This window comes from Pelodiscus sinensis, chromosome 1 (genome assembly GCF_049634645.1).
Source record: "Pelodiscus sinensis isolate JC-2024 chromosome 1, ASM4963464v1, whole genome shotgun sequence".
In the NCBI taxonomy this organism is placed as follows: Eukaryota; Metazoa; Chordata; order Testudines; family Trionychidae; genus Pelodiscus; species Pelodiscus sinensis.
In genome coordinates this window covers 55692042-55706630 of record NC_134711.1, presented here as the reverse complement: position 1 = coordinate 55706630, position 14589 = coordinate 55692042, and the positions used below count along the sequence as shown (strand labels likewise).

Below are 14589 nucleotides of genomic sequence, written 5' to 3'. Positions count from 1 at the left end.
TAAACTAATGTGATATTTTGTTCTCCTTCTTCCTCACCTATGCTCTTGTCTACTTTAGCAATCTTTGTGCAGGCTACTTCTCCCATTTCTGTAAGCATGTAAAGCACCTCAAGTGCTGAGATTACAAGCAGCACATCTGGCAAAGTGAGATGACATATTATTTCTTTGTAGGATTCTTGATCCACATATTCACAAATTAAGACACCATTATCTTCAGCTTTGCAAAGATTCCCCAAGATTTCCATGCCTGAAAAACAAATATAGAATAGTTTTAAACAGCCAAAATTATTATTTTACTATTTACAAAAAATTTGCAGTCTAAAACCTTACCTCTCATTTTTAAGAATCTATCCCTTGACATTAGGCATTTTGTAACAGTGTGAAACATTAGATGAGTAGTTTTGAAATCAACAGGGTCCAAGAGAAGCTAAGGGAAGGGAAAAACATAATTTAAACTGCAGTCCACATTATACATAAAGTCAGATACAATTCTTGAATTTGCATACAAAATTCAATCCTCAAAAGCCTTTTATATGCAACACATTTCTTGGAATATGTTGTCACTTCTGTGAGCATGTCAGACTGTGCTTTAAATGCCCAGAGTTCTTAATTATTTTTTAAAATTTTGCATTAACTATTTTCTCTTCTGAAGTATTTGGGAAGAGCCTCTGAACTTTCTGATTTGAGTCTTCACAGTAAGAAAAACATCAGGATGGATATGAACATTTTCCTATGCTCTGAGCAGTAATAGTCATTAGGAGTGAATTCTCCCGCACGGTTTTCAACATCCTTTGTCCTATTTGTACAACACCTAGCACAATGACTCAGGTCCCCAGGCACTATGGTAAATACTGAGAGCCATTACTGCTCTCTCAAAAGCCCTACAAAACTCAGTATGAGAGCATGCAGATATCCGTGAAAACACCATCCTAGTCAGAGTTCCATCAGTAGCTGAGCACTACAACAGTGTCTTCTTCCCTGCTATTCATTCATTACAGGATTTCAATATATTCAACATTATATTTATCTCTCATGTATAATGCCATAAAATGGATTGAGTTGACCTGTTACTGTTTCTTCTTAAATCTGAAGAATTTGAAGAACCAGGTCAGTATTGTCTAGCACAGTGTTTCTCAAAGTATGGGCCATGGCCTGGTCCTCAGCGTGGCTGCTGAGAGGGAAGGGGTGTGTGTGTGTGTGTGTGTGTGTGTGTGTGTGTGTGTGTGTGTGTGTGTGTGTGTGTGTGTGTGTGTGTGTGTGTGTGTGTGTGTGTGTGTGTGTGTGTGTGTGTGTGTGTGTGTGTGTGTGTGTGTGTGTGTGTGTGTGTGTGTGTGTGTGTGTGTGTGTGTGTGTGTGTGTGTGTGTGTGTGAGAGAGAGAGAGAGAGAGAGAGAGAGAGAGAGAGAGAGAGAGAGAGAGAGAGAGAGACACCGGCCGCCAGGAAGCAGGATTGGGGGCAGCGGGGCTGTCCGACGGAGATTGGAGGGGGGGGGGAAGGCGAGCGGGCGGCAGAAGCAGGGCTGTCCGGGGGAGATCGGGAGGAGGAGGAGAGAGCCAACTGCCGGAAGCAGGGCTGGACGGGGGCAGCGGGGCTGGCCAGAGGAGATGGGGAGGAGAAGCGGGGGGGGGGGGGGGGGGGGAAATCGGCGGTGGGAAGCGGGACTGACCCAGGCACACAAGTGATTCCGGTCCCGGGGATTCCATTTTCCACCCCCACCACCACCCTCCCTTGAGTAGTTGTGAACTGCCTGGCTGGTAAACACACTCACACAGCATGAGCACATCTACCAGCCAGGCAGATACATCTAATAATAATAAAACTTACCTAATTAGAAAATACCGGAAAATTTTATATGTCCGGTATTTTCTCAATTTGTTTCCCGGACAGAACCCTGAAATACCGAACTGTCCACCCTCCCTCCTAGCCAGATACCCTACCCCCAGTTTGCTCCTGCTCCCGCCTCCTGGAGTGCCCATGCGGTGCTGGTTCCCCGAGCCCTGGCCCAGGCGGGGCGAAGGATGCGGCCGGGTGAAACACCGAAAATGTATTCATTTTTAATTCTTTTTTTTATATGCGTTTATATTTTTGGGCTGCAAAAAACAGTACTGAAAAAAAAAACGGATTGCAACTAAAGTAAAAAGTTTGGGAAACCTGGGTCTAGCCAGCTTTCTATCCATCTTACAGTCCATGTATCCAATCCATATTCCCTTAATTTGCTGGCAAGAATATTGTGGGTGACCGTATCAAAAGCTTTGCTAAAGCTGGCACTGGGGGTTTTGGGAGGACCAGAAACAACTTATTTGAATATTCATCATTTGCTTAATGATATGCAGATGAATGTTACTGATCCTCCAAAAGCTCGTGAATGGATTTATTGGTTCCCGTGTCAAAAAGTTTGGGAACCCCTGGTCTAGCAGCACTGCAAACACTTCCACGGCTTACTGGGCTCTTAGAAGACACTTAGGGGCAAATTAGAGCTAAATAACAACCTAGAACACTAAAAGCCAGAACTGGTGGCTGTAAACAAACTTTATTGTACCATGGGAAACTTGGCCACACCCATAATAAGTGGACATCTGGCTAACTAAAATCATGCTGGACAATAGACTTTGCCAGACCAGAGAATGCTGGACTAGACAGGTTCAACCTACCGTGTTTTCCGGCGTATAAGGCGACTGGGCGTATAAGACGACCCCCTAATTTTCTAGTTAAAAGACAGGTTTTCGTCTTATACTCGCCGTATAAGACTACCCCCCCTTAAGAGGCCAACCGGCAGCACCCCAGTGCCCCTCTGCCTCCCCAGCTTTGCTCCCGGTGTCCCTGGTCTGCTGGTTTGCAAAGCCTCAGGGGAAGCCGGCAGCGGGGCAGCCCAGGCGCGCCTGGGCTGCCCCGCTGCCGGAGCCCCTCCGCGGCTTTGCTCCGCGTCTTCCTGGTCTGCAGACCAGGGAGACGCGGAGCAGCTTTTCTCGCCCCGGAGGACACGGGCGGCGGGACCATGAGGTCCCGCAATCTGTGTCCTCCAGGGCGAGAAAAGCCCCGTTCGTACCTGCAAGTCGGGGACTGCCTGTATACCCGGCGTATAAGACGACCCCCGATTTTTGGGGGATGTTTTTTAGCATAAAAAGTCGTCTTATACGCCGGAAAATACGGTATATATATTTGAGAGAGTTTGTCTGTCTGTCTGTGACATTGTGTGTTGAAGAACTCTCCCTAAATAGTAAGAACTAGGACCACCAAATTCAGTATACAGCCTCCTCTTATCATAACTTAAACCAATGTAAGGGTTTGGCTGTGGCAGGAAAATGGGATGTGCATGGAATAGGATTGCTTCTCATAAAACCATATTAAAAAAAGAGACAGAAGCAACAGACAGGTTCAAGGAGTTAGCTGGGGGTGGCACCCCCCAATTCAGGTCTGTCATAGTTTCAACCCTTCCACCCCTTGGACACAATTTAGGGAGGGTGAAGGGGCTGAAGGATCCCACCAACTCATTCAGGAAGATTGGTGATTGTTCCCCTTTATCAGGGAGCAAAGGGAAGGGCACTTTGCTGCATTCCTCACTCTGGCTAGGGAGCATGGGGGAAGACAAACCTGGACTTACCCCAGACAGGAACATGTACCCCTCCCTGGCTGTGCCCACTGGAGCTGTAGCAGCCATGGAGTCTCACCTTGCCCCAAGCTACTGTGGTGAGAGAGGGCTGGGGTCTTCTCTTCCCCAGGGCAGCCCACATACTGAACACCCCTCAACCCCAGCCCCACCCCAGAGCAATGATTTAAATTAAGCATGTACATTTTCATTTTATTTAAAAAAAAAAAAAAAAAGATTGAGTTAAGGACCCAGGCAACATCAGGTGAAACTTCTAGTTATTTATAAAGTATAACCTGTATGAATATTTTTCATTTTTGAAGTAATTCCCCCATGCTATGGAATTTCAATTGGAAAAAAATCACACAACTGCATTCCCTCACATGATTGTGCTTAGGCAAATTTGATTCCTTGCCTTTGAATTCTGTTGAAAGCTATTATTTGAAGTTCAAAGCACTTATTCGGTATGACTTCAAATTTAATTATTTTTCTTGTGTTTATTTAAGACATCAATCAAGTTACTTAATACTAAAGTAGCATCTTCTGCAAAGTATATTTACCTCTGCTGCAATATTTCCTAGCGTGTCAAGCCCCAATTGCCTTAGAGAAATAAAATGACTATGAGCAGAAAGTAGCAGGAACCGAAGACAGGTACGATTAGCTGCCAAAAGTTTAACATTTCCCTCCTCAAAGGAAAGATTCCGCAAAATTACTGCTATCTGAAGTACCCGCTGCCCTTCAATATCATTAATGCCCAACTTGCGAGGTGGGTGAAATAAGGACTCCAATATCCAATCTTCTGGTGGAATATCTACAAAAGAAAAACATCAACTTTAGCTATCCCTGTTCTTTCTTTCTCAGAATTTATCTAATCTGTCTATGCAAGACATCTCACCTTGAGATTTGTTTCTGTCAGAAATGAGGTCACGTACTTCATTATCCTCAACAATATCCTTCCAAAACTGAAAAAAAAAGAATAAAAGCAATACTGAATTTCTAGTGTTAAAAATACATTCATTTTCTCTTCTGTTTCTTTAAAAATATTCACAAATGGATAAGGATGAATTTATCACTATTCCATCCCTTTAAAAAATCTTTTTTCCATTCATATCAGCTATTACTGCATCTTTAAGATAATCTCCAACTAATGGTACATTCTTCATTCCAGAGTTCAATATACTACAAAGAGCGTCTAGACTGGCCCCGATCCTCCGGAAAAAGTGCCCTTTTCCGGAGGCTCTTATTCCTACTTCAAAGTAGGAATAAGAGCCTCCGGAAAAGGGCGCTTTTTCCGGAGGATCGGGGCCAGTCTAGACGCTCTTTTCCGGCTTTTTTAAAAGCCGGAAAAAAGCGGCGGACATTTTTATTTAAATGCCGCGGGGGATATTTAAATCCCCCGCGGATTTCCCTACGACGACTCGTGAAATTTACATGCCCCTTCCGGAAAAGGGGCCAGTGTAGACGTAGCCATACTGTGTAGCTATTCCAACTACAGTCAAGATTAATCATATGATCAATGACATGCAGGATCAAGATCATAAACTGATAAAATATATAGGGAACAGCTAATTCACTACTAAATTACAGTTGTCTCGTAGGTGAAATGCAACAGCAATATGATCACAAAGTCAAGCCATGGAAGCAATTTAGACAAGAAGTGAAAAATACTGTAGCCAGATGAATTATTGGAGAAATCTGAGGATACAGAATATTTACTCAAACAAGACTGTGACCATGAAACTAAGATTGACACTCATACCCTCTTGAAAATGCAATGGTTTTGCTATGTTTACCTGAATGGGAGAAGAGTTTGTACACTAAACACATGTAAAGTACTTTATTGGAGATATTTAAGAGCAGTTTTGATAAAAATCTATCAGGGATGATATAAATGGTGCTTGGCTCTGCCATGTGGGCAGGGGACTGGACTTGATAACCTCTCAAGGACCTTCCCGGTTCAAGTATTCCATGATTCTATACAAATATTCAATAAGTGACTATTACAGGCAAGGAGCTCAGTTTTATGTCACATTTGAAAGATGCCATCTTAGGCTGAACAATGCCTCCAAACTTCATACTGGGGACTTTGAAGGAACAATGTTTCTCCTCTTAATCCTGATGCAATTCACAGAAGTGGTAGGCATGAAATTAAACCTCTAGGAGAATGGTACATCCATAACAATCATCACTTTGAGGGCAATTTTTGAAAAGGACACTCAAAGAGAGGTTTCGTCATGTTTAAAAGATGCGTGCAAAACAAGATTGCCTTGAATTTCAATTGTCAATGCAATATTCCCTTTTTGATGTTACGCTTTTGGGCAATGATGAAGAGGCTAAACATGCAAATATCACTAGTGAAAACAAAAGGAAGAAAATATTAGAATCATGCCATATTCTTAGTTCTTTAATTTCTCTAATTTTTGTATTTTTAAAATATGGAAGAGGTGGTGTATCTTCAAATGCACAACTTCACCCTTAATGTGAAAGTCTTTGGAAAGGCTAAGATAGCAATATAGAGTTGCTGATGTTGCCAGTGCTGTGCCGTGTTACCAAAATCATAAGATGCTCTCAAAGTGCCATGGCATTAATTAGACTGACCCTCCAACAATATGCTCTTTGTCTCTTTAAAATATTCAGGCTAAAAGTCCACAGGAAGCAATCTGAGATTTAAAAACTGTATCTATCTATCTGGCTAATGTGACGTTAGAGAAGACTAGACTTTCTGCCCAGAGGTCAGAGTCCATTCTGGACTCTGTCATAAGGTATAAAACATGAGGACCTGGCAATTTGTTCTCTCTGAAGAAACTGACATCGATGCCATCTTATCATGGGCTTATTGAAGATACTCACACTAATACACTTGGTACAATTGATCAGCTTTAAAAAAAATATTTTAACCACAATCAGTACTGAAGTTAAGGTAAAATATCACTATATTGCAGGGCTACGTCTACATTGGCCCCTTTTCCGGAAGGGGCATGGTAATTTTTGAAATCGCAATAGGGAAATGCGCGGGGGATTTAAATATCCCCCGCGGCATTTAAATAAAAATGTCCGCCGCTTTTTTCCGGCTTTTAGAAAAGCCGGAAAAGAGCGTCTACACTGGCCCCGATCCTCCGGAAAAAGCGTCCTTTTCCGGAGGATCTTATTCCTACTTCAAGGAATAAGATCCTCCAGAAAAGAGCGCTTTTTCCGGAGGATCGGGGCCAGTGTAGACGCTCTTTTCCGGCTTTTCTAAAAGCCGGAAAAAAGCGGCGGACATTTTTATTTAAATGCCGCGGGGGATATTTAAATCCCCCGCGCATTTCCCTATTGCGATTTCAAAAATTACCATGCCCCTTCCGGAAAAGGGGCCAATGTAGACGAGCCCCAGGAGTCATAAGTAATGGGCAGTGCAATTGTAGCCTTTTGATAAAGATATCAAATAATATTAGCATTTTGTTCTGAAACAATGTCATTTTGAAATCCAACTTTTTCACTAATTAGCCCCATGTTCTTGGATCTGCTAAACATTATTTGGTGGTAACACAGAAGGCACTATAACACTGTCATCAGGGGGACAATGATGAAGGACCAATTTATCCACATATTTCTCTTTATAATATGTGTCTAATAAATCCCCAAATGCTGGTTAGAGGACATTTTGAACATCATGAGGAAAAAAATCAGGGTTGTCTCTTGAAATCATTTAAGTGAAGTACAATTGGCAGTACATCTATCTGAGGCCCTCTTTAACAATGTTGCTGCTTTATAAAGGCCATTTATCACTACATCCCAGGATTCAGATAAAGCCAAAGATGAAGGCTCCTAAGCCTAGTCTATACTGGTAACTGGAGTCGGCTTACCTTAAGATGAGCCAGGGCGGCGTCCACCCAATGGGAGGCCGACGGAAGCATATCTTCCCATCGACTTCCCTTACTCCTCACAGAAGGAAGAGACTGCCCTCGGCATTTGATTTAGGAGTCTATACTAGACCCACTAAATCGAATGCTAGAAGATAGACCCCTGGAGCACTGATCTTCTTGTAAGTACAGACGTGCCCCTTGAGTCCTTGGAATAAGAGTACAACTCACGTACATAGTGTGAAAGAGGAGTCTCTCTGATTCTAAAAAATCCAGAATGAGGATGAAATGCACCTCAATTGGGGCCTGAACTAACCTTCAAGATGACATTTTAAAGATGAGGAGCTCTCTCTGTCTGTCTCTCTCGTTAGCTCTCAGATAAAGAAGGCTAGTGACAGACAACTCTGGCTGTCAGGTTTAAAGTGAAACATTCTTTATTTTCAAGAACAGACTAAAACAGGAGTGCCCTCTTAGAAACTCAAGTGAGAGAGCCACAAATGCACAAAAAAGTCAAAGTTGAACCTGGACAGCCCACAAGAGCTCATGCACTTGTCATCCATCAGAGGTAGTAGACACTCAAGTTTCACAACTTCTAACTTTAATATTCAAGAACTCAGTCAACTCTGAATTTTAGATGGATCAATAAACTTCCAATGCTTGATACCTCACTTTGTTCTGAAAGGAGAGATGTCAGTACCTCAGTATAAACGAGCTCTACCTATGCCAAGTTTCTGGCTCTGGGAACACTTGGAACTGAGAAATTTTCAATAACTGATTTAAGAATCTTGGTTTTTGTCCAGATTAAGAAAATATTTTGAGATTAAATTAGAATTAGCCACATTAGTACAAAATGGTGCAAATCTTACTATTAACTGCCACTGTATGCAACATGAGAAGAAATGTGAATGATGACTCTTTCAAAATAAATATTTGCATCTGACAGATAAACTAACATTTACAAAAGAAGACATGAACAATAACAAGATGAAAATACAGATCTACTTACACATCATTTTGCTAATTTTAATCCAAAAAATAAAAGAACAAACATGAAACCCCTGTTCCTGTCAACACAATGCATTTGTTATGAATCAGGAGAATAACGGGAACTGAGAAGTCTTAAAACACCCTTACTACTCCCCCTCATTTTATATACAGAAACATAGCTGTTATATGACATAAAAAACTTCCTGTAGGTGGAATCAGCAAAATGCTTGAAAGAAGATTCTATGAAAAAAATGCATTATTGAAATACATTGTATTTTTAGATGTGGTATTAATTTATAGTATGCTCTCAAAAGTGTGGTACTGTACATCATGCATCATTTATAAATAGATTCTTGGAGCATATCCAAGTATTTTATTAGTGAACCTTATTGCAATTATGCTGGTCCTACTTAACACCTAGTTAAGAAAGTTTATTAAAACCATTTGTCTTCATATACTATAATTACTTACAATGATGTAATTAACAAAAAATAAATTATAATTCAGTAATTTGAAATGTTCACATATCTAGACATAACACTTGATGTTGGTGTTCTTTAACTGTTAACAGAGTGCCTCAAATGTAGAGGATAACAAAACCATAAAAGTTAGCTACTTTTAAATAAAAAATTCCAGGTATAGTACTTGTGGACATCAGTCTTAATCTTACTCTTTTGGGAGAGACCATCTATTTGTATTTTATCAATAATATAAATTTAATGGGCACTATTGTTACCTGATTTGATCAAACATTTAAGTTTTGTAAAAATTAGTTTAACACAATATATGAAAATAAAAATTCCTCTGCAATGTTTGTAATGCAAATAGTGATGCATTCAGTTAATGTACAAAAACAAGAAAGAATTTGAGCAGAAACCTGACTATAAACTGAAGTGAAACTAACTAGACTATTCCTCTCTCCCCCTTTTCTGTCATCTGGAAATTAACAGCAAAAATGATCAAAATAAACTATATTTTAAAATATTTCCAATGTTAATAATATAAGTTATTGAAAATCTTAAGGAAATCTGTTCCGTTATATTGTAATAGTGTCCCCTTAAGTAACCATAAGGAAAAGTCAAATTCATTTCAAATATAATACATTACATGCTAGCAAGCCCCGTACAAATATTCACCTGAGACTCAGAAGCAGTATTTACACTTGACAGAAGTATAGCCAGAAATTATCTTGCGACACTATTAATATAGCATATCATGCCCTCTAGTGGAAAAAAAAACAAAAAATGTCTTGTGCAAACCTAACTCTATCTACCTAATGTATGCTCCTAATTGAACCGAAGTTGTCCATAGCTTCCAGCTTGCCTTTACTTTCCCTAGATTTCCAATGTTTCTGAATCACCAGCACATTTTCATAATCTATAATATTTCTTTGCTGATTCCAGTGCTTAATAACTCCAACCTTATTTTCTCTTGCTAAATAAGTTAAAGGGCTTGTTTAAAAAATTCTGCAACCTTTTTCTATTCTCCAATCCACACTTGCTTTTTATAAATTATTTTCTTTCTTTTTACCCCCAGTTTTATCATAAATATCCTTGATTTAGTATCCTACTATATTTTCTTGAATGCAATAAACTGCATAGTCATAACACTCTGGTACAACTTACATGAAAACCACGTTGATGCTTTAAAAGACTTACTTAAACTTTGCTATTGGCAGTACAGAGTTAAAAACAGTTTCATAGTTTTAAAATTACCTTAACAAAATCTCTATCAGTTTTCTCCTTCCATTCATCTCCAAATACAGTAGAAAATGATCCTAAAGCTTCAGACATAAAAAAAATAACATTTAGTAAAAAGGAACTGAACAGTTTCATTTGATTTTCTACCAATCGACAATAAAAATATTCAAAATCCCACAGACCACTCAGAAGTTTTCTTAGAAAAATTTTTCAGTAAAATGTAATAAATTACTGTAATCTTGGTTGCAATACACTTTATTGACTGCTGTTGCAGTACTAGAGTATATTAAGCCACAAGGAAGTATTTGAATGGTCTAAGCTATGTGTACCCTTCCTTGCCTTGTACCTCAAAGAACCATGACTGTTTTCTAGACTTTTTTTTTCATGTATGAAGTGGTTTCTTAGTTTTAAATCTCATGTCAGGAACTAGCATTTGTTTCTATGTGATAAAGAATAAAGATGTTTCCAGATTAGTTTAGCACAATAGCTAGGCAAAAATTCCCTTGAAGCTTTCAAGAAGCCAACAAGATGGCCAGATGTCATTACCACTTAATAAAATATTAAGCTTTACTCTAAATCCTGGCTGCTTTGGAAGAACCACCACTTGATGTTACATCTAATTTACTAGTTCACAGGATTTCCCTTGACATGAAAATAACTGTTCTGCAGTTTGGAAGTCTGCAATTGATTAGTGTCACTATGAAGTTGTCTAAAACAGTATTTGGTTCACAGTATATTTTTATAGTGAAACATTATTACAATTTTCAGCTGAAAATAATGAAGCAGCATTTGACATTTTTTAATCCAAGACCAAGGCTTTGATAGCATGTGGTATGCAAGGCCTAATAGCATATTTTGAGGATACAAACAAGTTATTTAAAACAATCCTACTAGTAAAATGAGAGAGAAGATATTGTATTCCCAGCATGTTGTTAGATTACATAAAGAGAACTTGAGCTTAAAATGAAACACTACTGTTTAAAAACTGAGACAGTGCTCCTGAAAAAGAAAAGCTGTCTTAACACATGCACAGTAAGAGTTATGTCAAATTTTTAAACTAGAATAAATCCTAAGAGGTAGGAAAATTAACATAATTCACAAACTACAATGATGAAAACTATAGATGTGCTTAAATATTACTCTAATTAATAACAAATAAACCTTGCACTAGAGATGCCGAATCTTATCAAAACCCCATAACTTTAGATAAAATTCACCAGCTACCACTAATTCATATCCAAAATTGTTGTCACAAAATGAACATCAAAATATTTCTATGGAAATTTAAAATAGTTACAGAACTTCTCATATTTAATTACTAAATCTAACAAATTCACCATTATTTCACTGTGATTGCACGCAAATACCACATTCAGACTCGGAGCCCCTTTTTTCACAGTGCTGTAAAAGTACAAATAAAACCTTGATCTGTATGAGTTTACAATCTAAAATTACAGAAAAACCCAATGACCAAAATATTTCATCTCTGATCTGTCAACATTTGAAAATGACAGGATGAACTGAAGAAGACTACAGGATGGACTGAAGAAGCAGATACCCTTATCTTACATGGTTGGCATCAAGAGAGTGGGAATCTGAAAGGGTTTGGTAATGGCCAATTACAACAGCTCTAGAAAAAAACTATTTACTCACTACACGGGTAGGGAAATGGGGCACATCTATCTTTTGCCCTTATAGTACCCTCGCTGCTATTAGACAGTAAGTAAAAAAGAAATCCTTTTCCTAATGTAAGAAAAGAACAAACCTATTATACATTTACCTCTCTCTAAAACCAAAGGTTATTAATCTGCTATGTATAACAGAAAGAACAGCTAGTACAGAACACCTATGAAACAACCATATGGAAGCTCAGACTTGACTTTCAAAAGTTAATAATGGAGGAGTAGCCCTAAGTGTCCAAGGAGGCACGAACAAAACAACCTTGCTGAAGCATCACTCTAATTTCTATAAAAAGCTACTCTGAAGAAAGAATTGTACGGATTCTCACCAAGTGAGCATTTACATTCAGAATCTAAGAATGGGCCTCTGAGGACTTATTAGGGGATTAGAATTAATTTTAGCCTCTCTTTAAGCATTCCTTCCACTTGGGAGTCCTTGTGACTGGCCCAGATGCAGATAATGTATGGGTCTGGTCAATTGTGAGGGACATCCTATTAAGAAAAACATAGTAAAAGCACAGACACACAACTCAAAAAAATCTGAAAGAGAAATTAGACCATTAATATATTACTAACCACAATAAACATTTTACATAGTACAATTGATAAAGGAAATTAAAGTTTATAATATTTCAAAAAATTAATATATGTCTCATAAATTAATTTCCCCCCATTTAAAGAAGCACATGTTAAAATATAGTAATTTTGATGCACTACTGAGGAAGAAGATGTGCACGTGTAACTGAACCTGGGACCTCCAGAGCTTAGCGCATGAGCCTCTATCACTTGAGCTAAAAGCCAGCTGGCTCTCAGATAAGGCTGTAGAAGAAACTCAATCTTTCTCTCTCTGTAAATGGTCTAGGTGCTGCTACATGGGACAATAAACCATACCCAGAAGGTATGTAAGTTATGCACTCGCATGCGTGCACACACACACAAACAAAATTAGGGGGATTCCAATATATTCTTTAGATAAAGAATGCTCATTTCATGATTTACAAAGTCCTGGTCTACACTAGAGCAGAAAGCTGACTTAAGATATGCAACTCCAACTACATTAATTACGTAGTGGAGTCAACATATCTTAAACTGCCATCCACACAGCAGGAGGTCAAAAAGAGCAAATGATCCCATTGGCCTCCCTTCGTCCTCGTGAGGAGGAGGAGTACCAGCATCAACAGAGGTGTTCTATGAGTTTGAATTAGCAGGTCTTCACTAGATCAGCTAAATCGAACCCCGGGAGATCGACCATGGCAGCGTCGATCTTCTGTGTAGCATAGACATGGCCTTCGATAAAATTAACTTTAGAAAACATTAGCTTAGAGATGCTTTGGACAGAACAAAAATTAAAACAGCAAACAATTCTTTTTTCCCCTCATGGAAGCCAGGGATTTACTATTCTATTATGATTCAACTCAGTGAGATGGTTTGATCACGTAATTGCTTATAAAAGGACATAAAGCAAGGAGCAATTAAGACACTCTACCCATGAAAAATAATTCAGATATGCAATCAGGTCAATTAAATAGCTCTGAAATCCAGACTGATTTTCATGATATTGAGGCCTGATTTCTAAATTTCACTGTGGTTAGGAAATCAATCTCCATATATCAGAAAACAAACTTAATATGCCATTTCTATGAGATGCATCTTTCTGTTTTTAATATGTAATTGACATTATAAAATGCATCTTTTTGCAAATCAGCAAGGTCCTATGCATTCACTAGAAAAACAAATAAATCCTGACACTAGAAGCTAAATGGAAATCTGATGCTAAAAACTTACTACAGACAGTCCCCGGGTTACGTACAAGATAGGGACTGTAGGTTTGTTCTTAAGTTGAATCTGTATGTAAGTCGGAACTGGCGTCCAGATTCAGCCGCTGCTGAAACTGACCAGCGGCTGACTACAGGAAGCCCGAGGCAGAGTTGCTCTGCCCCGGGCTTCCTGGAATCAGCCTCTGATCAGTTTCAACAGGCTGAATCTGGACGCCAGTTCCAACTTACATACAGATTCAACTTAAGAACCCCAGGTATCCCCAAGTCAGCTGCTGCTGAAACTGATCAGCGGCTGATTCCAGGAAGCCCGGGGCAGAGCAACTCTGCCTCGGGCTTCCTATAGTCAGCGCTGGTCAGTTTCAGCAACGGCTGACTTGGGGACGCCTGGGGAAGAGCAGCTGGGGTGCTGCTGGGTTGCTCCAGTAGCGCCGCTCCTTGGCGCTACTGGACCAATCCACCAGCACCCCAGCTGCTCTGCCCCAGGCGTCCTGATTCAGCCACTGCTGAAACTGACCAGCAGCGGCTGAATCAGGATGCCTGGGGCAGAGCAGCTGGGGTGCTGCCGGGTTGGTCCAGTAGCGCCCAGAGCAGCACTGCGGGACCAACCGGCAGCGCCCCAGCTGCTCTACCACAGGCGTCCGGCTCTACCACAGCTGCTCTACCACAGCGCCCCAGCTGCTCTACTAGCTGCGCCCCCCTCCCCCCCCTCCCCCCAGCAGACCAGGGAGACGCAGGCGGGAGACCAAGATGCACCGCGGTCCCGCCGCCCGGGTCCTCCGCGGCTTTGCTCTGCGTCTCCCTGGTCTGCTGGAGACCAGCAGACCAGGGAGACGGGGAGCAAAGCCCCGGAGCACGCTGGCAGCGGGACAGCCGCAGCGCGTCTGGGCTGTCCGCTGCCCGCATGCTCCCCGGCTTTGCTCCCCGTCTCCCTGGTCTGTTGGTCTCCAGCAGACCAGGGAGACGGGGAGCAAAGCCGCGGAACACGCCGGCAGCGGGACAGCGGCGGCGCGTCTGGGC

General features: G+C 40.5%; 1 protein-coding gene across 5 annotated transcripts in view; it reads right to left on the bottom strand.

The window, feature by feature from the left end:
- ARID2 (AT-rich interaction domain 2) overlaps positions 1-14589 on the bottom strand; it is a 203135-nt gene that overhangs the window by 103791 nt on the left and 84755 nt on the right. For all 5 annotated transcript variants that reach the window (XR_012904298.1, XR_012904299.1, XR_012904297.1 and 2 more), the window contains exons 6-10: positions 10131-10198; positions 4482-4548; positions 4147-4397; positions 331-427; positions 38-247 (exon numbers count right to left, since the gene is read on the bottom strand). Coding sequence is in view for 1 of the 5 variants with exons in the window: in XM_075930435.1 (XP_075786550.1) it covers positions 38-247; positions 331-427; positions 4147-4397; positions 4482-4548; positions 10131-10198 (693 nt within the window). In the remaining 4 variants the exon portion in view is untranslated. The remainder of the gene's footprint in view (positions 1-37; positions 248-330; positions 428-4146; positions 4398-4481; positions 4549-10130; positions 10199-14589) is intronic.